The following is a 25,328-nucleotide window of genomic DNA, read 5'->3' on the forward strand; positions in this document are numbered from 1 at the left end:
ATGATTGAGCACAGTCTTACCATGAATCCAGGCAAGAGTCAGTCAACCCACTGACTCTTTTCCAACACACAATTCTCCATTTGTGTGCATGTGCACATATGCGTGTATATGGGCAAAGGTCTGTATGGGCGTACATGAAGAGGCCCAAAGTTGATGTGGGGAATGATCCTTCATCTCTCTTCTATCTTATGAGATGAGGGAGAATCATTTCCTCACAAGCAAGGCTCATGGAAGTGAAGGAAATAATAAATTCAGCACTCATATGTGTAGGTGCATATATGTATAGAGAAGCCCAAGGTCAATGTCAGGAATCCTTCTCTATCCCTCTTCCACCTTATTCAGTGAGACATTGAATTTCTCAAATTCAGAGTATGCAGATAACTACTCTCCATGCTAGCTGGCTCTAGGGGTCTCCTATCTCCACCTTCCAAGGCTAGAATTACAAGCATGGTGCCATGCCCACCTGACACTTATGTGGGTTCTGGGGATCTGAACTATTATCCTTAGATTTGCAAAGTCAAACCCTTAACCACTGAGCTATCTTCCAAGCCTGCTATTCTTTTTAAGTCATGAATTAACACATGACTTGGTTTATGGATGGTCTTCTAAATTTTCTGTGCCCTCTTCTCTGATGTGCTATCTCTAAAAATAATAGAATCCCTAAAATTGTCCTATGATATAAGAAAACGTACAGTTTTAGGATAAAGCATATTCTTTTTTGTTTGTTTGTTTTTCAAGACAGGGTTTCTCTGTAGCTTTGGAGCCTGTCCTGGCACTAGCTCTGTAGACCAGGCTGGACTCGAACTCACAGAGCTGCCTGCCTCTGCCTCCCGAGTGCTGGGATTAAAGGAGTGCGCCACCACCTCCCGGCTATAAAGCATGTTCTCTAGGCCTATAAACAAAAACATTATAAGCCAAAAGTATAAAGATACTTAAATAACAGTTTTGGTACTAAGGACTGACCCAAAAGCCTTGTGCGAGGCAAGCACTCTTGTGAGCTACATTCCCAGTCCACTGATTTTAAATAATTTTATGACCTTTACTTATTTATTGTCAGGGTGAAAGGTACTTGTCCCACACGCAGTATGTGGAGATCAGAGGACAATTTGCAACAGTCAGTTTTTCCCTTTGGTAATGTGAGTTCTAGGAAATCAAACTTAGACCATCAGGCTTGGTAGAAATACCATTACCCACTGATCCAGCCCTCCAGCCCTCCAGCCCACTCATCAGAGGGCACATTATCAGAAGCATTTTAAAAAAAAATCGAAACTCTTACCTCAAAAATTTACTGTTCCCTTCTCCGTCGTCATCAAAATCCAACCTGGGGAAAGACAATGAAAAGTATTTTGAGTCTATTGATAATACAGATCTTAAGAAAGTACAATATATTAATACAAGATGCCTATGTGCTCACCTAAACGGAAAAGAAGTGGGAAGAAGCAAAACAAATCTAAAATACATGTTTTTCATAGTGTCATAACAAGACAGCCATGGTGGCACATGCCTACAACCCATCAACCAGAACCAGAGAGGAAGACTGAAAGGCCACCCTCGGATACATAGGGAGTTCTAGGCTAGCCCTGGCTACACAATTAGAAACTGTTTCAAAAAGCCAAAGGAAGGAAGAGGGGCAAAGCAGCAGCAGCACAACTGATACCTCCAGCAGGGTTTTGTATACACGAGGCAAGTACTGTAACCAGGAAGAGACCCAAGAAAAGTATAAATAGTTCCCATGATCTTAAGAACATGTATGAAGTTTCCTTTATAGCATAAAACTAGGCATGGTGGCACATACATGTAATCTTGTCACATGGGAGGTGGCAACAGGATGATTAGGAGCTCAAGCTCAACCCTGGCTATATTGTTGAGGTCAAGATTAGCCTGGGCTGCATGAGACCCTGCCTGGGGGAAAAAAAAGTCCTAAGATCCTAAGATCTCATTTTTATGGTCTAATCTAAGCTCTGTCATCAGTTTTCTGAAACATCTTTCAAAGCAATGATATTATATAAAGGAAAGAAGACATAACATACTGTTAATCTAAAAGTGAGATATATACTATATTCAAGGCACTATGCTAAGTGGCCAGCCTTGGTGGCACATACCTTTAACTCAAAGTACTCGGCAAGTAGAAGCAAAAGAATGGTAAGTTCAAGGCCACCTTAAGCTACATAGACAGACACTGTCAGAGAGAGAAGAAGCAAAACAAATCTAAAATGCATGTTTTTCATAGTGTTAGAACTGAGCAAGCAAGATCACATGTACACAAGATATTGGGGACATGCGACAAAGATAAACTAGCTTTGGAGGCCCTTTCAGCCCAGACAACTACTAATGTAAGAGGGACTAGAGAGACAGCTCTGCAGGTTAAGGCACTTGTCACCAAGCCTGAACTGGACCCCTGAAGAAGTAACAACTACAAGTTCTTTTCTGACCTAAACACATACTAAGTGAGTAAGTAAGTAAGTAAATAAATAAATAAATAAATGTTAATATAGTTTTTGTGCCTGTCCTGGAACTCACTCTGTACACCAGGCTGGCCTCTCTCAAGTGCTGGGATCAAAGACATGTAGTGGCAATTGGTTGTACCTTTGCAACATCTAGCAGAGGCAAGAGGAGTATGAGTGGGAGGTCAGCTTGGGCAACAAGGTGAATTCCAGGCCAACACAGCTACACAGCGGGATTGCCGCACACTAGGTGTGGTGGTCACAGGTTTTTGTTTCCAAGCACTTGGGAAGTGGAACCAAGAGGAACAGGAGCCCAACTGGCGCCACAAGAAAGCTGTATCAAATAACAAAAACAGACTGTGCTACAAAATAAAAAAAGTAAACACTTTTTTAAATGTGTGTCTGATATTGAAGAGACCATCTCTTATGATTTCTAAAAAGATTTTATTTTATTATGTCTTTCGGGGACATGCGCACATGTGAAGGTTATGTGCCCAAAGTCTAGAAAAGGGCATCAGATTCCCTGGACCTGGAGTCATAGATGGTTGTGACCCATTAAAAGGAGGTACTAGCAACTGAATTCAGGTGTTCTATAAGAGCACTATGTACTCTTAACCACTGAGCCATCTCACTGAAACGAAATATTTCATGTATTTTTCTGCAAGGATTGGTGATACGAAACTGTGGTCCTAGCATTCAGGGGATGATCATGGGGTATACAAGATCTTATTTCAAAAACAAAAACAAAAGCAGGTAACAGCTGTGGAAACTACCTCGTTAGTAGAGTACTGGTCCAAGAATTCACAAGGCTTTGTGTTTGAGTCCCAACACCACTCCCTACCACACACACACAAAAATTTTGTAGCAAAAAGTGGGTAAAACAGTATTCACTGTCCCAGGTGCTTCTAAAAGAACTTTGTTTCATTTACTTATTTATATATTTAGTATTTTTTTGTGTTTGAGAGTATGATGTACAGATGGGCACCACACTCATGTAGAAGTCAGGGGACAACTTGGTGGAGGTGATTTTCTCTTTCTTCTACCTTTACGTAGGTTCTGGGGACCAAGCAAAGGTAACTGTCCTCAAAGGCAAGCATCTTCAACCACTGAGCGACCTCACTGGCCCTACAGCAGCAGGTCTGTCCTCACCATCATTTATGCCCGGGCAATGCCTAAGCGTGCATGGGCAGCCTGTGGATGGCAGTTCTCCAGTTGTTCCTATCCTGGCAGTCCCAGATGCTTGTGTTATTGTCACACCCAAGGTTCACTGAGGACCTTGGGTAGTTCTATCCTACATATCAGATATTCCCATTACAATTTAAAACAAGAGCAAAATTAGAATTATAAAGTAGCAACAAAATAATTTTATGGCTGGGAGTCACCACTATATGAGGAACTATATTAAAGGTCAAACATTAGGAAGGGTAAGAATCACTGCCCCAAAGCAACCTTCTTTCAAAAACTGTTCTGAATCATTTCCATTCAAAATTAGTTTTTATATGCTTTAAAAAAAAAGTAGCCGGGTGGTGGTAGCACATGCTTTAATCCCAGCGGGAGGCAGAGGCAGTGGGTCTCTGTGAGTTCAAGGCAAGCCTGGTTTACAAGAGCTAGTTCTAGGAATAGGCTCCAAAGCTACAGAAAACCCTCTCTTGAAGAAACCAAAACAAACTTTTTCCTGTTGTGTATTTTTAGTTAATTTTCTTTGTTTTCAGTTTTGTTTTGAGACAAAGTATCACTATGTAACCCAGGATGGTCTCATATTCTCCATCCTCCTGAGTAGAGTACTAGGATTTCAGGTATGAGATACCACACCTCACTTATTTTTGCCATATTCTATCTTGCATGATATCTGTCTGTCTGTCTGTCTGTCTGTCTGTCTGTCTGTCTATCTATCTATCTATCTATCTATCTATCTATCTATCTATCTATCTATCTATCTATCTGCAATTCAGAGTTGCAATGAAGGCAGCTCAAGACAAGTATCTCATATACTTGTAAATTTTTGCTCCTTAGAACAGTGGCTGAATACGTTCGAGATGGCATGTCTCAGGAGGATTCTAGTTGTCACACAAAGAGACAGGCTGCACATCGATGACATTAAGAAACATCTCCATCTACAGAAGAAAGTAAACTACAGGATACAGCAACAGCGCTTGAAATACCTCAACTATGTTATGAGAATGAATGATGGCAGATACCCAAAGATAGTCCTGCTTAGAGGAGTGCACGGGATAAGGCGAAGAGGAAGCCCCCAAAATGCTGGATAGACAGCATAAAGGAAGACTGTGGAAGCTTGGATATGACAAGAACACACGCATCTAGGACTGCCCAGGATAGGAACAACTGGAGAACCACCATAAACAGGTTGCCCACGCACACTTAAACATTTGAATCTAGTACTAGTAATAAATACTTTTGGGGGCTGGAGAGATGGCTCAGAGGTTAAGAGCACTGGCTGCTCTTCCAGAGGTTCTGAGTTCAATTCCCAGCAATCACTTGGTGGCTCACAACCATTTGTAATGAGATCTGGTGCCCTTTTCTGGCCTACAGGTGTACATGCAGACAGAACACTGTACACATAATAGGTAGGTAGGAAGGTAGTCTTTAAAATAAACAGATAAATAAATAAATACTTTGGGACCTTAAATGGACTGTGCTTTTCAAGCCAATAACTTAGAAAATGATTTAAGAATACAAACACAAGAACTTAAAGAAAGCCAACAGTTTTCTTTTTTGGAGGGGTGTGGGATTGTAACCTTAGCTGTTCTGGAACTCATAAAGATCTGCCTGCCTCTGCCTCCCAAGTGCGGGGAGTAAACGCACTACCGCCTAGCCTTCAGAGGGTTTTTTGTTTGTTTGGCTTTGGGTTTTGTTTTTGGTGTATGTGTGGGATTTTTTTTTTTTTTTTGATATTTTGTTTGCTTGTTTTTTGCTTTTTTTGTTTTAGCCTGCTAAGTTCAGAAACCATAGGGCAGTGGTGGTATACATCTTTGATCCCAGTATTCTGGATGCAGAAGCAGGTGGATCTTTGAGTTCAAGGCCAGCCTGGTCTACAGAGTGAGTTCCAGGACAGCCAGGGCTACACAGAGAAAACCTGTCTAGAAAGACAAAACAAAACAAAAAGATACATCAACAGAAAATTTTTTTAACCTGCTTAGAAATTTTCATGTGGGCCAGGTAGTGGTGGCATATGCTTTAAGCCCAGCACTTGGGAGGCAGAGTCAGGTGGATCTTCATGAGTTTGAGTCCAGCCTGGTCTACAAAGCAAGTTTCAGGACAGTTAGGACTATTACAAAGAGAAACTCTATCTTGAAAAATAAAAATAAAAAATAAAAAGGAAAAAAGAAAGAAATTTTCTTGTGAGATATAGGAAAGTAGTGTAATAACTGGAGTCAATACTACATGTGAAACACTTGATTCTCTGAATGAGGTAAGATAAGAGCAAAGTGACGGGCAACAGGCACAACACGTTCATCTTTCTCCGCAGCTATGCTATATTTCTACTCAAATTATATAGATTTTTAAAAAAGAAATTTACATAGGGAGCCTAGGCAGTTTGGATGCTCACCTTACGAGGCCTGGATGGAGGTGGGAGGTCCTTGGACTTCCCACAGGGCAGGGAAACTTGATTGCTCTTTGGGCTAACGAGGGAGGGGGACTTAGTTGGGGGAGGGGAGGGATATGGGAGGCAGTGGCGGGGAAGAATCAGAAATCTTTAATAAATAAATAAAAATTTAAAAAAAAGAAAGAAATTTACATGGGATAGCAAGCCTATATAAAGAAAAATCCGGGACTAAGAATTAGTTATGTGACAGCAATGTAGTGAGAAACCAGTTAAAGTAAGCTCAGGAACAGACAAGTAGAAGCAGAGACTAAGTCAATCAAATTGATTTTACAAGAGAGACACTGAGGATATACCTTCAAACTTACCCTGATCGTCGCTTAATAGCCCTCTGTACAACAGCTCCTCCACCCTGAATCCCAGGTCCAGGGTTTCCAGAAGCAATGGTGGGACCCAGCGATGGTACATCTGATGTCATTTCTGTTAGGAAAGAAAATCATCATCAGTATCCTCAACAATCAATGTCATGACGCCAGCTAAAGACAGTACTCTCACCAGGGGTCATCACACAGTTCAACAGGTAAAGGTTGAACTGCTAACTCCGATGACTTTAGTTCAATACTTAGCACCCACATAGTGGTGCAAAGAGACAATTGACTCATAAAGTGGTCGCTGACCTCAACACATGCACTGTGATATCCCACAGTCATACACACAAATAACTATAACTTAAAAGTTAAAAAAGAAAGAGAGAGAGGGAGGGAGGGAGGGAGGGAGGGAGGGAGGGAGGGAGGGAGGAAGGAAGGAAGGAAGGAAATGAAATGAAATGAAATGAAATGCTCAGGCCAGGCCTGGTGGGAAACATCTGTGATCCCAGTACTTGGAAGGCTAGAGAGAGGAAAATCAAGAATTCAAAGTCAGCCGGACAGTGGTAGCTCACGTCTTTTATCCCAGCGCTGAAAAGACAGGCAGATCTCTGAGTTCGAGGCCTGCCTGGTCTACAGAGTGAGCTCCAGAACAGCCAGATCTGTTACACAGAGAACCAACCCTGTCTCGAAAAACCAAAAAGAGTTCAAAGTCATCTTCCCATACAAAGTAAATTTGGGTCTAAGTTTTGCAAGCAAAAATGATAAAATTCTTTGATAAGCAACTAAAAAAACATTTGAAACAAACATTTAACAAAGACAGCCATTAGCAAATAAAGCCACAGGATACGAAAAAACAAAAACTGGAAACTCTGGAATAAAAACTCTAAGTGGGCAAGGTATGGTGGTTCATCCCTATAATGCTTGCACTTGAAAGGCAGAGGCAAAAGACTGAATGCTGGAGGTCAACCTGTGCTATACATAGTTTGAGGCAGCATGGACTAACTTCACAGTAAGACAGTCACAAGTGTGGACGAGAGGGGAGGAAGTAGGAAGTGTATTATGTGTATAGATATATGCACTATTCAAATAAAAATGTCCTTTGGTCTTAGCAATAGATAGTGGACATCAATGAAAATGAGTCAGAGCTATAGAAAACAAAACAAAACAAAACAACTATCTGAACTGAGAGAAAACAGGTTGAGGGCAAAAACAAACAGAAGAAAAACTTCCAGAACTTCAGATATCATGGGGCTACAGCAGAAAGAGCTAACGTTTTGTCATAGGAGTCATGAAAAGAGATGGAAAAGAAAACATGGCTAAAAAAATTGTGGAAAATTCTTAATTTTGACAAGTGTAAACCTTCGTAATAAAGAAGTTGCAAAAAGTCCAAAAAAAAAAAGATTCAAAGAAACCCATTCTATCACACATCATAATTAAACTTGTGAAAAGTCAGAACAGGTTTGAGTCTAGAAAGATGGCTCGATCGGCAAGGCAGCAGCCTGCAAAGAGCCTGACCAGGAGGAACCTGATCATCTGAGCTGGATACACAGTGGAAGGACAACACTGACTCAGGCAAGCTGTCCTCTGTCTCTATGTACTTGCCAGCGTGCACATACGCATGCTCTATGAAAAACAAACAAAGAAATTTTTTAAATGAGCCAATGGCAGAAGCTTCAAATTAGTCCAAAACTAGCCTTGGGATTTAGAGAGAAAGATGACTCAGGAAAGTATTTATCACTGTGGTAATTTGAATGTAACTGGCCCCCATAAACCCATAGGGAGTGGCATATTGGGAGGTGTGGCTTTGTTGGAGTGGGTATGGACTTGCTGGAGAAAGTATATCACTGTGGGGGCGGGTTCTGAGGTTTCATATGCTCAGGCTTCTGCCCAGTGTCTCAATCAACTTCCTGTTGCCTGCAAGATGTAGGACTCTCAACTACCTCTCCAGTACCACGTCTGCCTACATGTTGCCATGCCCCCACCATGATGATAATGGACTTAACCTCTGAAACTGTAAGCAAGCCACACAAATCAAATGTTTTCCTTATATGAGTTGCAATGGTCATGGTGTCTCTTCACATCAATAAAAATCCTAATACGACCACACAAGCATATGGACCTGAGTTCAGATACCCAACACTGATGTAAAAGCTGAGAGGTAAAGACACGTAGACAAGCTAGTCACCCAGTGCAGTTTACTTAGTAAGCTCCAGGCCAATGAGAGCTTGTCTCAAATAACAAAGTGGACTCCTAAGGAATAACACTTGAGGTTGCCCACTGATTTATGTGTACACAAACACGTAAGAACTCAAACAAATTTTAAAATTATTTTTAAAGGTAAACTGACATTATTCAAAGTTGTTATTTATTCCTTCCTGGTCTAAAGCTAACAACACTAGACATTAAACTAACAACACTAAATGCAGTTAGTTATTATTCTTTCTAGTCTAAGACAAATTCTGAGTCCTAGGCCACCTAGAGCAACTCTTGACTGAGCACAAAACTAACCCAAATAATACTAATATTTCCATCCAAATGTAGAGCTTCTTGTCTGTAACTGCAGCACTCAGGATGATCACAAATACCAGGCTACCTTGGACTACATAGTGGGACTACATAGTGAGCTCTAGGCCAGTTTGAGCTACAGTGTAAGACTGTGTCATTCATAAATAAATAAATAAATAAATAGATTTGTGCCCAAAGCCCTCCTGGCCCAAAGAGGAGGACAGTTTGGTGCCAGGCTCTGAATGTCCCAAAGCCCTCCTGGCCCAGAGAGGAGGACAGTTTGGGGCCAGGCTCTGAATGTCCCAGTTCTCTGGTGTGTCCCTCTGTCCTCCAAGGTGTCCTTTTTCCTCTTGCTCTACTTAAGCATATGACGTTTTCCTCTGTCTTCTTCATGTCCCCTTCCTCCTGACAGTGCTGAGATCTCCAGCTTGCCTCCCTGCTCTTCCCTTCTGACTCTAATAAACTATCCCTCTAACTGCATGTTTTCTAAAGATTTACTTTAAATTGGAGGGGAATATGCACATGTGAGTGCAGTTGCCTGCTGATGCCAAAAGAGGGTGCTGGATGCCCTGCAGTTGAAGACTCACAGTTGTGAGTCACCTGATATGGGCAATCTGAATCAAAGCTCAGTTCCTATGCAAGAGCAATACATGCTCTTAACCACTGAGACATCTCTAGCCTCTTGAGTCTTTTAGGCAGGAGTCCTCGCAAAAGGGATCCACACTTTGTCACATGGGGCTGGGTGTGTGTGGCTCAGCCAGCAGAGTGCTAGTCTAGCGTACTGGCGGTAGTGGGTGTAGTATTGATGCATTCCTATAATTCCAGCACTCAAGAGGCTGGAAGGTCAAAGTCATCCTCAGTTACACGAGTACCTGCTCAAAAAAAAAAAAAAAAAAAAAAAAAAAAAAAAAAAAAACATCATGCACACATTAATCAAAGGAAAGTAAGACTGCAATAGACTCAGAGGCTATGCCGGATGACTTCATGTCAAATTGACACAAACCAGAGTCCTGGGAAGAGGGAACCTCAACTGAAAAAATGCATCCACTAGGTGGGCATGTGGGCAAGCCTAGAGAACATTTCCTTAATTAGTGATTGATATGGGAGGGTCCAGCCCACTGCAGGCAATGATGGGCAGGTGGCCCTGGATGCTATAAGAAAGCAGGCTGAGCAAGCCAATAAGTAGAACTTACTGGCTTATGCTTGAGTTCCTGTCTCGACTTCCAGCAGTAATGGACTGTGATGTGGACGTAGAAGTGTAAGTTGAAATACTTTACTCCCCAAGTCATTCTGGTCACAGATGGTATTTTTATCAAAGCACCAGAAACCCTAATTAAGACAGAGTTATTATTGCAATGGCTGATGATGGGCTCTTGCTTTAACTAAAAGTAGAAAATGTCCAGCTAGAAACTGCACCTCAGCCTCACTCCTCCCCATTCCAAATCCTGCCCCTCTCAGGGAGAAAGAACACCAAAAGTCCAGGCTCTTCCCTCAAAACTCAAGACCACACGTACAGGGTCTTTAATCACCCAAGAGCACTTGGCCCAATAAACCTGTTTGTTTGTTTTTTTGTTTTGTTTTGTTTTGTTGTTTTTTAAATTTGGCTTTACTGTATTGGCAGAGAAACCTACTTTCTGCATATCCCCCCCCCCCAAAAAAAAACCCAAAACCTATCAGTTAGAAAGTCTGGCATCTCTGCTTTCATCTGTCTCTGTCTCCTTCACTTCTGCTATAGACACAGAGCTAGGTCGCAGTCTTTAATCTGTCCTCTTGAGTCATCTTGGATTCCAGCAAAAACGAGATAAATTTCTTCATGATAAAGAACTGGAACTATCTACACAGGGTAGACTACCCATAAATGAGAACAATTACCTGTGATGAAGAGGCTACAGCCAGAATAAACTATCTTGTAGGAGCCACACTGATTCTGCCCAGGAAAATTTAATTTGACGATCTGGCAGGACCTGAGACAATGTGACCAGAATTGCTTAACCTCTTGCTTACTGATCTAACTTTTCTATTTGAACCGAAAGCTCTTATCAGTGTAGTGAAAAAGACTTAGGGGGTCAGTGGACCCTTGTATCTGTTCTCTCTTCCAAAGTGGCCACATAAGTATATCTGCTTCTTCATCATTATTTGTCAACTGATTGGTGTATTGTGAAAGGTGATTGCGCCTAGACAGCTAATACTGAGAGAGCCCAAGCTTTTCTCCTAAAAGTTTTGGTTACAGGAAAGGCTATATTACAAATAAATCTGATAATACAGCAAATAAAAATTTATATACATCTACACCTCAGGATATTACACAGTGAAAATCCACCAAAAATAACACAGAAATGCACATAAACTAAACAACACTGGGCAAAATGTGTTGTAAAATCTGACACAATTAAAAGGGAAAAAACCACATGAGCTCTGTACATTCCTCTCTTAGCAACTGAAAGAGTAACTGGAAAATGCGCAAAAAAAATGGAAGGCAACATCACTAACTAGAAGCTTAACCAAGCGCAAGTAAAGCAAGCACTGCTCTTTTTTATAAATTTTTATTGCTTTATAAATACTTCCTCCCCTCCTCCCATTTCCCTCCACTCCCCTACTCACCCTCCATCCTCCCCCTCCAGTCCTAAGAGAGGGCAGGGTACCCTGCCCTGTGGAAGTCCAAGACCCTCCCCACTCCATCCAGGCGTAAGAAGGTGTGCATCCAAACAGACTAGGATCCCAAAAAGTCAGTCCATGCAGTAGAGACACATCCCAGTGCCATTATCATTGGCTGCTCGGAGAAGCACTGCTCTCGCAGCCATTCTCCTCTGCTGGCTTACAACCATTACTAACTCAAGCTCCAGAGGACCCCACATCCTTGTCTGGTCTCTAAGGGCACTGCACTCAAAAGCTCATACATAGATATGCACACATACACAAAACAAAAATATATTATGGAGCTGACAAGGTGGCTCGGAGAGTAAAAGTACCAGTCATGCAAATCTGATAGAAGTTCCACCTCTAGAGCCCACAATAAGATAGAAATGACTCCCCAAAGCTGTACTCTGTACATGCCAATACAGAGAGAGAGAGAGAGAGAGAGAGAGAGAGAGAGAGAGAGAGAGAGAGATCATAGTAAATAATTAAAGTTGGGCCCTGGTGACAAATGCCTTTAATCACAGCACTCAGGAAGCAGAGGCAGGTGGGTGTATCTCTGTGAGTTCAAGGCCAGCCTGGTCTTCAGAGTGAGTTCCAGAACAGGCTCCAAAGCTACAGAGAAACAGTCTCAGAAAAAGAAAGAAAGGAAGGAAGAGAGGGAAGGAGGGAGGGAGGGAAGGAGGGAGGGAGGGAGGGAGGGAAGGAGGGAGGGAGGGAGGGAGGGAGATATAAATTAAAAACTCGATAATTAAGCTTTTACTGCAAAATCCTAGAGTGGGGGGAAAAACAGGCCCAAAGTAAACAAACAAACAAAAAGACAGAAGTCGATTAATTTCTACGTGGAAAACAATAAAAACTAGTGAAACAAAAGGCTGGTTCTTTGGACAGATCAACAAAACTGACCCAACCTCCAATAAGAGGGGGAAAACTCATATAATTATAATGGACTCAAAATGAAAACAGATATAACATTCCATGATTAAGGAAACTCAATTCCTAATTTCACAATCCTCCAAAAAGAAATGTCCAAGTTCCAATTATTTTACTACAGATTTAATTAAACATGTACAAAATTAACACCAACTCTACATAGTCTCTTCCAGAAAATATCTGGATGAGATATCCCTTCCCACCTCATTTTACTGATGAATCTACTATTACCCTGATATTAAAACAAACAATAAGAAAAAATATACAAAATTATAGACTAATGTTCTTCCTGAAAACATACTAAAGTACTTAATGAAAGTTTACCAAATAGAATTTAGTCATATACAAAGCAGGTATAAAATCCCAAAACTCGAGAAATCGAGGGAGGAGGATGAGGGAGACCCAGACTCAGTAAATAAAATGAAGAGCAATGCAGGAAGACACCTGGTACCCACCTCTGCCCTCCGCACTCGCACATATGAGCATATAAACTAACACACACTCATACTGAGAATCAGGAGCGCTCTGCCAGTCCTGTTTAGTCTGGACCGTGTGGGTAATGGCTTTGTCAATTTCCCATGGGTCTGAGGCCTTGGAGACCTCAACATGGCCATGCCTATGTCAACAACGCACATTCACTCAGGACTTCCTTTGTTCCCTACACCTGGCAGCTCAGCCTGTAACTCTAGCACCAGGGAACCCAACACCCCTTCTGACCCCAAGGGCACCTGCACTCACATGTGTACACACACACACACACACACACACACACACACACACACACACACACACTTAAAAATAAATCTTTAAGAAACAGTTATCAGGCCGGGCGGTGGTGGCGCACGCCTTTAATCCCAGCACTCGGGAGGCAGAGGCAGGCGGATCTCTGTGAGTTTGAGGCCAGCCTGGTCTACAAGAGCTAGTTCCAGGACAGGANGGAGGCAGAGGCAGGCGGATCTCTGTGAGTTTGAGGCCAGCCTGGTCTACAAGAGCTAGTTCCAGGACAGGAACCAAAAAGCTATGGAGAAACCCTGTCTCGAAAAAAAAAAAAAAAAAAGAAAGAAAGAAACAGTTATCAGGAGTGGTGGTACATGTCTTTAATATTGGGAGTATCGGAAGGCAGAGGCAGGTAGGTTTCTTTTAATTCTAGAGTATCCTGGTCAACATAGCAAGTTTCAGGCCATCTAGAGCTACAGAGTGAGACCGTGTCTCAAAAGAAACAGCAAAGGTGATGGAACTGTGTGTATACACACACATATGTATATGTCTATGTCTGAACATAAAGATTACTGATATCAATCAACAAGGCTGACTCCCCCTTCATGGAAAATGATAAAGCTAAAAATACATGAAAAAGGTAGTGAGCTGAAGGAATTTTCTGACTGAGATTCATTTGTCTGTAGTGCAGGTCTGTACCTGCACTGAGGAGACAGAGGTAGGAGAACCAACCAAATTCAAGGCAGCCTGATCTTCACAAAGTTTCAAGCCAGCTACACAGTTAGGACTCATCTCAGAGAGGAAAAACAAACAAACAAACAAACAAAAAACAGATATAAGCCACCACCATACCCAGACTGGAAACCACCTGCTGGTTTGAGGGAGGGTGGGGTTTTCACATTCTGGGGATTAAACCCAGGATCCTGTGCCAGATGAGCAAGGGGCTCCACTAACTGAGCTGTATCCTTGGCTTATTATTATTATTATTTTAAGACAGGACCTCACCCTATCCATGGCTGACTTGGAATTCATGTAGCTCAGCTAGGTGCTTGCCTGGGATGCATGATGCTCCAGGCTTGAGCCCAATAAACCTGGAGTGATGGCACATAACTGTATCGCACCACTACGGAGGTACAGGCAAGGCCATCTGAATGTCAACATTACATTACCCTTAGCTACACAGTAAGATCAAGGTCAACCTGGTATTTGAAAATTTGTCTCAAGGAAAACTTATTTTGGTCATGTGACAATAGTGAAAATGAGAAGGGAAAATAGAGAAGTTAAAAAATGACGTAAAAATGTAAATTTTTTAAATATGTAATTTACTTGGGAAGTAGAAGAGACTTCATGATATAGACAATAAGAACTGCAGAGATGGCCCATGGGTTAATCGCACTGCTGTTCTTCCAAAAGACCTGGGTACAATTCCCAGCACCCACATGGCAGCTCACAAGCATCTGTATCTCCAGTTCCAAGACACCTACTGGCCTCCTCTTTTTACGTATGAAGGCTTCTAAACACATGTGGTACACTTAGGCACACAGATACACATAAAACGAAGAAATATTTTAAAAATAAATAATACAGTGAGCAAATGACAAAACAGAAAAGTAGAACCTGGCACACAGAGAAAATTAATAAATGCTTAGTAAATATGTTCATTTCTTTCCTTAGGTTTGTTTCCTTATTGTAAAATAAAAAGGGTTATCTTTGTTTTTATTTTTTTCTTTTGTTTTTTAAACAGGGTTTCTTTGCATATCCTTGGACAAGCTGTTTAGACCAGGATGGCTTCAAACTCACAGATATACACCTGCCTCTGTCTCCCTAGTATTGAGGTTAAAAAGGCATGTACCACCACTGCCCAGCTTGTTTCTGTTTTGAGACAGGGTTTCACTGTATAGTTTCATGTGGCCTTGGAACTTACAGATCTTTGGAGGCACTGAAGCCCTCTCAGAGACAGGGATGTCTTATTCACAATGTGCTTTACTCACTGATGGCTACTTATTGAAGCTATCGTGGAAAATAAGACAGCATTCCTAAAAACAGATGGTTCTAGTCAGGCCTATATAAAACCTAATACTGAGAAAGTTGAGGCAATCTCATGGAGCCCAGATTAGCTGAGATTGGCCATGTACTCCTTCCTGATCCTCCCTTGTCCATCTCCTCAGCACTGGGGAGATTGAGGCAGGAAGATGGGGAGTTTAAGTCCAGCCTCAGCCACATAGCTAGACCCTGTCAAAGAGCAAATAAAGAAGTCAACCAGAAATTATACAAACATGGTTTACCACCTGAGGGTGAGAGGACTGGTGAAGTCTCCCTGCACTTTGGGAGGGGTGTTAAAGACATTCTTTTACCATTACGACATCTGAATGAAATCATTCAACAGTTAGAAAACACTATTTAGCACTAACATAAATGTTTTCCAAGTTTTTTTTTAAATATTGTAACATCAGAGAACTTTTCTGTTTTGTGTTTAAAAGACTTTATTTAACGTGTATGAGTGTTTTGCCTGCATGAATGTATGCATGCAATACATGCATACCTGGTGCCCAGGAGACCAGGGGGGCAACAGATTCACTGGGATTACAATTGTGGATGGCACCATGTGGGCGCTGGGAACGAAACCTGAGTCCTCTGAAAAACCAATCAGTACTCTTAATGGCAAAGCCACTCTCCAGCTCCATGTTTTTTGCTGATGCAAGGTCTCATGTAGCCCAGTCTGGTCTGAAACTCACTAAGTGCTGAGGCTGGCCTTGAAATCCTAATCTCTGTTGCCCCAGCTTCCCCAGAGATGAGATCACAGGTATGTACCACTGGGACCAGTTGAGCATATTATTCTCATCCCTTGATAAACTATTTGAGTGAGGAGAAAGACTCGGTAGTGGTTTGAAAGAAAATGGCCCCCATAGGCAGTAGGGAAATGTAGCCTTGTTGGAGTAGGTGTGATCTTATTGGAGGAAGTGTGTCACTATATAGGTGGACTTTGAGGTGAGGTCTCATATGTGCTCAAGCCAAACCAAGTGTTTCAGTTCACTTCCTGTTGCCTTTGGATCAAGATGTAATAAGGATTTTCAGCTCTAGCACCATGTCTGCCTGCTGCCCTGTTTTCTGCCATGACAGTGATGGACTGAACCTCTGAACTATAAGCCAGTCATAATTAAATTTTCCTTTATCAGAGTTGTTGTGGTCATGGTGTCTCCATAGAAACCCTAACTAAGACAGACTCTAATGCTAAAGAGCTGAGCTGAAACTGGGCCCGATAGTAGGCATGGCGGCACAAGCTTTTAATGCCATCACTCAGGAAGCAGACACAGGCAAACCTCTGTACTGAAATGAATTTGATTCATATATCCAGTTTCCAAACAAGCCAGGACTGCATGGCAAACAAACAAAAAGCCTAAACAAAGAGATTCCTACTTCAAAATGACAAGAATGCATAAATTCTCACAGCTAGGCATGATAGTGCATGCTTTTAACATCAGAACTTAGGAGGGAGACGCAAGCAGATCACTCTGAGTTAGAGGCCAACCTGATCTACAAGTGAGTTCCAGGACAGCTAGAGCAAATAATGAGACTCTGCCACAAATAAAAGGGAAAAAAAAAAAAAAAGAACATTAGAGTCTCTACTATTTTTGTTGTTTTGGCTTTTGAGACTGGTTCTATTGATGTCCTAGCTGTCCTGAAGTAGACCAGACAGACCATGAACTCACAGAGATCCACCTGCCTCTGCCTCCCAAGTGCTGGGTTTAAAGATGTGTCCACCATGCCCAGACATTATGTTTCTACATCTTAATTTCTAAGAAAATAAGAAGATTAAAAAAAAAAAACCCTGGTACCACAAGTCTAGTGCATAAAATACACCAGCTGAGGTTCTTTTTCAGAACTGTTACCCATTGAGTATGGAGTTCAATTGACAGAGTGCTTGTCAAGCATGCACCAAGCCATAGGCTCCATCCCTAGCACAGCAGAAGCCAAGCATGGCTGTGCCTTTAAAGATTACAGCAACAGGATGAGAAAATCAAGGTCATCTTCAGCAACACAGTGAGGTTCAGGCTAGCCTGAACTAAATGGGAGACCTGCCTCAAAAAAAAGGTTTTATATTTTAACTGATGAGTTAGTAAAATGGTTCATTATTTAACAAAAAATAAAGAAGAAAGAAGAAAAGAGATTTCGGGAGCTGGAGAGATGGCTCTGTAGTAAAGACCACTACTTACTCCTACAGAGGACCTAAGTTCAGTTCCCAGAACCCACATTAGATGGCTCACAACTGCCTGTAATTGCAAATTGCAGCTCCAAGAGATTGCCCTCTCCAGAGTCCAGGGGCACCAGCATTCACATGCACAACCTAACACAGGCACACAGTAACTGTGTTCTTTTGAATGAGAATGGTCCCCATAGGCTCATATATTTGAATGCCTGGTCTTCAATCAGTGGAACTGCCATGCTTCCCACCACAACGGTCATGGACTCATCCTCTGAAAATATAATTGCAAAATTCTAATAAATTGACTGTTTTGTAAGTTGCCTTGGTCATGGTGTCTCTTCATGGCCAGAGAAAAGTAACTAAGATACCAACGTACATAATTTAATTCAAATAATGTTTAAAAAAAATAGAGGGGTTGGAGAGATGGCTCAGCAGTTAGCACTAACTGCTCTTCCAAAGGTCCTGGGTTCAATTCCCAGCACCTACATGGTGGCTCACACCTGTTTGTAACTCCAGTTCTAGGGGATCTGACACCCTCACACAGACATATATGCATGGAGGAAAAACACCAACACACAAAGAATAAAAATAAATAAATCATTAAAGAAATGCCCAGGTTCAGGAAGAAATTCTGCCTCAAAGGAATAAGACAGAGTCATAGAGGTGAACATCCAATGCTTTCTGTCCATGTGTGGACACTTACACCTGTGCACACACTATACAGATACCTCCTCGACCACACACACACCAAAAAAAGAAAGTTGACAGTGCCAAGGAAGGAACTGACCTCTGGCCTGCATATGTATTTGTGCACACATATACTCACGCACACACATAAGGGAACAAGATGTGATTGCTCACACCTGTAATGCTAACACTTAAAAGTTGAGGCAGAAAGCTCACTGCAAGTTCCAAACTAGCCTGAGCTATAGCGTGAGGTCATGTTTAAAAATTTAAAAAAAAAAATTCATTCATTTAACTTAACTAATAAAAGGTTGGGAACTAAGACTGGGTGGCTGAAGAGATGGTTCAGCTAAGAGTACTTTTTGTTCTTGTAGAGGACCCAGGTTTAGTTCCTAGCACCCACATAGAAGCTCACAGCTACCTGTAACTCTAGGTCCACAGTATCTGACTCCCTCTTTGACTGACTTGAGCTCCTGCGTGCATGTGGTGTGTGTATACAGATATTCAAGCACATACAGATATAATAAATGTTTTTTTAAAAAAAAATGTCTGTAAGCTGAGTGTGCTGACATGCTCCTTTAATCCCAGCACTCTGAGTTTGAGACCAGCCTGGTCTACAAATCAAGTTCCAGGATAGCCAGGGCTATAATACAGAGAAACCCTATTCTGAAAAACAAACACACACACACACACACACACACACACACACACACAAATCAACAAAAACAATGGTATAAGGATGCAGTTTAAGGTCTGTCACAAGAACATGGGCTCAAACCCCAGTGGGACCCAAAAGGAGGGGGAAAAATTCTTGACATCTAAATGTTACACTGCCTGATTTTTTTCTCATATATCTGAAAAAAAGTAAATAAAGGTACCAAGTAAAACTTCTGATGCTTTTAAAGCTCTAATTTATATAAATAAAAGCTATACTTATCCTTTTTTTCTTGGCCTTGCAATGTGGCTCAACAATTAAAAGCACTGGCAGTTACTGCAGAGGACCTGGGTTTGACTCCAGCTTTCTCATGGTAGCTCACAACTACCTGTAACTCCAGTTCTGGGGCCCTCATCCATTTCTATGGACACTGCATACATGCGCTGTACTTACATGCAAGCAAAACACTCATACACATAAAATTTTTAAATAAATAAATAACTCTTGAGGGAGGGGAGCAGCATTTGTTACAAAAGCCTGAGAATCCAAGTTCAACCTCAGGGACCCACAGGCTGGAAGGCGAGAACTGACTCTTACAAGTTATCCTCTTGTATATCTGCCAGTCATATACATCCCTAATAGTCAAAAATATAAATAAATGCGTGCTAACTTTTACATTTTTCCTAGGCTGGTGCGGTGCTGTGTACCTGCAGTTCCAGCACTTGGGACACAGCAACAGGATTGAACTCCTGGTCACTCTCAGCTACAAAGCAAAGCTCCAGATCAGCCTGAGCTACATAAGACCTGGGATCAAAAGAAAAATTCAATGGGCTGGAGTGGGGCTGCTGAGGGCTAAAGCATTTGTGGCACCAGTGTGAAGACCTAGTTCAAATCTCCAGAATCCATGTATAATCTGTTACAGTAGTGTTATCTGTAACCAGTGTCCCTACTGTGAGGTGGAAGCAGAGACAAGAGCATCCCTGAAAGCTACAGTTAGTCTGCTATACACAACAGCAAACAATAAAGAGACCCTGTCTCAAACAAGGCAGAAGGTGAGGAAACTGGAGACTGTCCTTTGACCTCTACACACATACTGTGGGGCACAGGCCTGTTTATTCACGCGTGCACGCGCACACACAGATAGGAATATAACTCAGTGTTAGAGACTTGCATAGCATGTGAGGAGCCCTAAGTTCAATTCCTAACACCAGAAGAAAGTACCATTAGTAGACTCTTGAAAAACTACATTCCATGTGTATGCACAAGAACACACACGTGAAGTCAGAGGACCTACAGAAGTCAGCTCTCTCCTGCTACCATGTGGGTCCATCACTGGAACTCAGGTCATCAGGCTTGTCAGCAGATAATTAACCCCGATCCATCTCAGAGACCTTATATATGTGGATGGTTTGCCCACATATGCGTCTGTGTACAACATGCACATCTGGTGTCCACAGAGGCCAGAAGAGGACATTAGATCTCCTGGAACTGAAGTTAGAGGTTGTGTGAAGTCATGTGGGTGCTGGGAGTCGAACCTGGATCCTCTACAAGGGTAGCCAGTACTCTTAATCACTAAGCTATCTCTCAAGCACCACCTTGCACACAAATTAACATGCTCAAGAATGTTTCCAACCCTAATATTAACTTAAATGAAGCCCAGAGAGAAAAGTTTTTTAAGGTATATTTATTTATTATGTATACAGTGTTCTGTCTGTATGTATGCCTGCAGGCCAGAAGAGGTCACGAGTTCTCATTACAGATGGTTGTGAGCCACCATGTGACTGGGAATTGAACTCAGGACCTAGGGCAGCCAATGCTCTTAACCTCTGAGCCATCTCTCCAGCCCATGAAAAGTCTTTCTGTTTGTTTGGCCTTAACCTGTGATAATCTTCATAACTCAGTCTCCCAAGGACTAGAATTACAGGCATGAGCAGGAGGAAATCAATTCTGGAGAGTTGATCTCGGACCTCCACACTGCAAACCATGAGCAACATACACAAACAGATACACACATAACACTTTTAAAAATTATTATTTATTAATGTGCATTGGTATTTTGCCTGCATGTATGTCTGTGTGAGTCTTGGATCCTCTGGAACTGGAGTTACAGACAGAGCTGCCATATGGGTGCTGAGAATTGAACCCAGGTCCTCTGGAAGAAGCAGCCAATACTCTTAACCACTGAGCCATCTCTCCAGCCCTACGACAGTACTTAAAAGAAATTTTTTAATTCCCAGCAACCACATGGTGGCTCACAACCATCTGTAATGAGATCTGGTACCCTCTCTTCTGGCATGCAAGCATGAATGTAGGCGGAATACTGTATACACAATAAATAAATAAATCTTTAAAAAAAAAAAGAAATTTTTTTTCAGGCATTTAAAAACTAACAATTGCAAAGAAATATATTCAGAACTCACTTAAGCAAAAATAAAATTGAAAGATTTCAAAGAGCCAGGCAGTGATGGTGCACACCTTTAATCCCAGCACTTGGGAGGCAGGGGCAGGTGGGACTCTAATTAATTAGAGGCCAGCCTGTTCTACAGAGTGAGTTCCAGGACAGCAAGGGCTACACAGGGAAACCCTATCCTGAAGAAAAAAAAAAAAAGAGAAAAAGGAAAAAAAAATTCAAAGAAATGATGTCACTGGTCTATAAAACTGATCTAAGGAAATAAATCATGATAATCCCTAATGGCTGAGTGTCAAATCTATAATTTTAGCATTAAGGAGGCAAAGGCAGAAGGATCAAAGTAAGTTTGAGGACAGCCCGGACAACATAGTGAGTTCTAGGCTAGCCTGGTCTCAAGAGGGCAGGAAATTTGACATAAGAACCATTTCCTTCCTTTTCATTGAACACAGTACATCTCCCATAGGATGCCCCTTCAGTCATGGATCTCATTTTCCAAAATTCAACCGGTGACTAAAAAGTCCACAACACATCCTCTATTTGACACACAAAGGAAAGGAGGAAACAACAGCAAAAGGGCATTATGTTCTAACTTCGTTACCACATGTTACCGAAACAGGAATCAGTAAGTTAGAAGAGATGGAAATCCTAGGCTGGGAACGTAGCCCCAGAGAAAGGAAGGATGGACAGGTGATACACAAAAACAGCAGAGGGTCAATCTCACCAGGTGTGGTGGTCCTTCCTATGCCCATGCCTATGACCCAGCACTCCAGAGCTGAGCTAGCCTCGGTTACGCAGGGATGTCAGCTACAGCAGGAACAAAGACTAAGTTCAGGCTTTCACTGACAGCAGTCTGGAGAGCTTCCTTTCCCTTTAGGGAACTGCACTCAGGCAAACCTAGGATTCCTGAGTTTACTCAGAGAAGAATTTCAGGATAAGCAAGTATGATGATTAAAGTTTATTAAAAGCAATTACAATACAGATTTCAAGCACACGAGTTTAAAAATAAAAAGAAAAGGCTCCCAGGAAAGAGAAGAGTATGGGCTGACTAAGCGAGCCCAGCACTGAAACAACTTACAAGACTTGTGATTCACAGGTTCCACCTCAAGGTTTGCTAAGAACCCACTCCTCCCCTTTGTATTGATTTGCCTTTTTTTTTTTTTGACAAGGTCTCACTGTGTAGCCCTGAACTCACTATTTAGACCAAGATGGCCTTGAACTCAGATATGCCTATTTCTGCAAAGATTAAAGGAGTTCATAAGTCTTCCTTCTTCCTTTAGTGAGTACAATTACAGGATGACTCAACACCAGGAGCCAGGAGGTTCCATGAGGGGTTCAGAACGTGCCCTTGGATTACAAAGGCCAATTTTGGTGAGACTTCTACAAAACTGAAGTTTTACAGCAGGAAGAGGATAAAGGCTGTAGCAAATGTAGTAATGTCTTCAGTCAGATTGTGAAAAGACTCCTTTCCCTTCCCATGACCCCACAATTATCTATCTTCCTATCCTGCATCAGGGAGATGCTGTCTCCAAAATATAAATCAATTAAAATAAAATAAAATGCAATCTCAAAATTGAAGAAGAAAGCAACCAAATGAAAATAAACAAAATCAACTGTTGGTGGCGCACACCTTTAATCCCAGCACTAGGGAGCAGAGGCAGGAGGATCTCTGTGTACAAGTCTGCCTCGCCAGCCGAGCAACTCCAGGACAGCCAGGACTACACGAAGAAACCCTGCCTCAAAACTCCAAAACCTAACTGTTTCATTAAAAGAGTTTCTTCACCATATTAAAAGTTTTGCAAGTTTATATACTGTATATGCTGTAATGCCAGCACCTGAAGACAGAAGAGGACATTGCAAGTTCAAGGCGAGCCTGATCTATATAGAAAGCTCCAGGACAGCCTCCCAACTATCCCTACTGCTTAGAGACTTAGGCTACTATTGATCAGGAAAGAAAAGTCTGATCCAGAAACTGTCATTCTGGTGGCTTGTTTAAAAACAGAACGCAGAAGGCAGCTCCACCCACACAGCTGGAAAAGCGCCTGACTTACACACCAAAATCTGTTTGTCTGTGTACTTCTTAACAAGAATATCGCGCTGCACTAGAAGAGTTATATAAGGGTTTTGCAATATGTGATCAGTTTGAAATCTTGTTACTCTCTAAATCAGACCTGAGCTACTTACTACAGGTTGGCTTTCCCTAACATTTTCCAGTTGTATACTTCCATTCTATGATTCCACAATTACTCCAATAGAATCCTGAAGATTTAATTCATCTTTTTTCACGTAAAAAATAATTTAATATTAAGAAACTGATATTTAGGCGCTGAAGAGAAGGTTCAGTGGTGAGCAGTGTGTGTTCTTGTGGGGCTTAGGTGGGTCTCCAGCATCCACATCACATGGCTTTACCACTCTTATTTTAACACCTCATTCTGGATTCCCCACACCTGCACTCACCAGTAAACATTCCCACTTAGCTTAAAAAAAAAATCACTTTTTGGCCGGGTGGTGGTGGCGCACGCCTTTAATCCCAGCACTCGGGAGGCAGAGGCAGGCGGATCTCTGTGAGTTCGAGACTAGCCTGGTCTACAAGAGCTAGTTCCAGGACAGGCTCCAAACCACAGAGAAACCCTGTCTCGAAAAAAAAAATCACTTTTTTAAAACTGACATTGACATATGATTTCCATGAATTTGAGGGACCTCTTACTATATAATGAGTTCTAGGACAGCCTGGGCTATGTAGAGACCCTCAAAAAAAAAAAAAAAAAGAAAAGAAAAGAAAAGGAAAAAAGGTGGTTTCCAGATGTAATGGAAAAGCAGTGATTTGATTCACTATTGTATACAAACCTGCTATTGCAATATAATAGTTTTAAATTTTAATGTTAGACAGCAGAAACCAACACTTCACTCCTCCCTCCAAACCCTTACTTTCTAAAAGGTTGTTAAGATACAAATTTCTAGGAAATTGGGGATTTGGGGATTTACTTTGTCGGACAATGTCAAGATAAACCAGGCCCACTAAAATGGAATATTTCCTAAGAAATAACTGTAATGTAGTAGAAGAACTGGGCAATCGGGTGAGATGGGTCATGCCTGGTAATTCCAGTAGCGGGAAAGCTGAGACGCAAAACTGCAGCGGTTCGAGACCAACCTGGGAATAGAGTGAGACCGTGTCTCAAAATAAAATAATAGGAAGGGGGGGGGGCGTCCACAGACAAATGCATGGGACATATTTTGAAAGAATATTTCAAATAGGAATTGCTCCATCTCGATCTAACAAGATTAAACCTGGATTCTGGATAAAGACCTGTCATGAAATGAAACTATTACCCAAATCTCCGCCTTCAGAAGCAGGCACTAACTACACAGAAACCCCAAGTTTCAAAGTCTAGCCCGAGGGTGAGGGTGGCGGGGCGGGGGAGTTACAAACGACAAGAACCGGAGCAGATACTTAAAGAACGAAGTTATACCTGTAAATGTAAACTTTCCAACTGTGAGATCCAGACCTGGGAAGCATCAGTGTGGTCCCATGTTTACAGCCCAGACTATTCTCAGTAAACCATGCCCACTCTGCATCGGGACGTCAGCGGGCAGAGCGCTGAGACCACGCCACTCCCGAACGCCGCCCGCACACTGGAAGGGGCCCAACCCGGCACCTCCGCTACTCCGAGCCTGGGCCGGAGCCCCCAAACGCCCTCACCCGCTCCCCAGCTCCTCCGGGCAAGGCGCCTCCCACACCCCTCCCCCACCGCCCGTCCGCCACGGCCCGGGTGCTCAGCCGACTTCTCCGCACTTGTCAGTCCCTCCGGTCTCCTCACCTGGGTTAGCCGTAGTCGCCGCCATGGTCCAGATGGCACCGTCGCTGCGCCACCCTCAGTGGGAGGGGCCGCCGCCACCGAGCTGGGGGAGGGGAGGGAAGAGCCACTCCACAGAAGCGACACCTTACCGCCGCCACCGCTACCACGGAATCCAAGATGGCGGACGCCCACCCCCCCCCCATCCTGCGGGAGAAGACACGCCCCGAGACACGCCCCGCGCGGTGGGCGCGGCCAGGCGGCGGCCGGCCTCCTGGGAAAACTGACCAATAGGAATACGAAGTCGGCAGAGGGCCGGGCTAAGGACTAAGCCTGTGAGCCCAGTGACCCGAGAGCTAGGAAACCGACCAGCTGTTCCCCTAATCCTGCCTTCTTTGCGTCAGAGATTCAGGACCAAGCT

At 42.5% G+C, this 25,328-nt stretch overlaps 1 protein-coding gene across 6 annotated transcripts in view; it reads right to left on the reverse strand.

Annotated features, from left to right (window-relative positions):
* Positions 1-25,102, reverse strand: part of Arnt (aryl hydrocarbon receptor nuclear translocator) — a 69,826-nt gene extending 44,724 nt beyond the window's left edge. For 4 of the 6 annotated variants that reach the window (XM_050124588.1, XM_050124584.1, XM_050124589.1 and 1 more), the window contains exons 1-3: positions 24,932-25,102; positions 6,375-6,486; positions 1,277-1,321 (exon numbers count right to left, since the gene is read on the reverse strand). In XM_050124588.1, coding sequence (XP_049980545.1) covers positions 1,277-1,321; positions 6,375-6,486; positions 24,932-24,956 — 182 coding nt within the window. In that variant the 5' untranslated portion in view covers positions 24,957-25,102. Of the gene's footprint in view, positions 1-1,276; positions 1,322-6,374; positions 6,487-10,072; positions 10,209-24,583; positions 24,729-24,931 lie in introns of those variants that run through there. The other 2 variants (XM_050124585.1, XM_050124586.1) reach the window with 2 other exon arrangements.
* Between the last annotated feature and the right edge of the window lie 226 nt (positions 25,103-25,328).

This window comes from Alexandromys fortis, unplaced genomic scaffold, assembly GCF_014885135.2.
Source record: "Alexandromys fortis isolate MF-2015 unplaced genomic scaffold, M_Fortis_MF-2015_v1.1 scaffold_218, whole genome shotgun sequence".
NCBI lineage: Eukaryota > Metazoa > Chordata > Mammalia > Rodentia > Cricetidae > Alexandromys > Alexandromys fortis.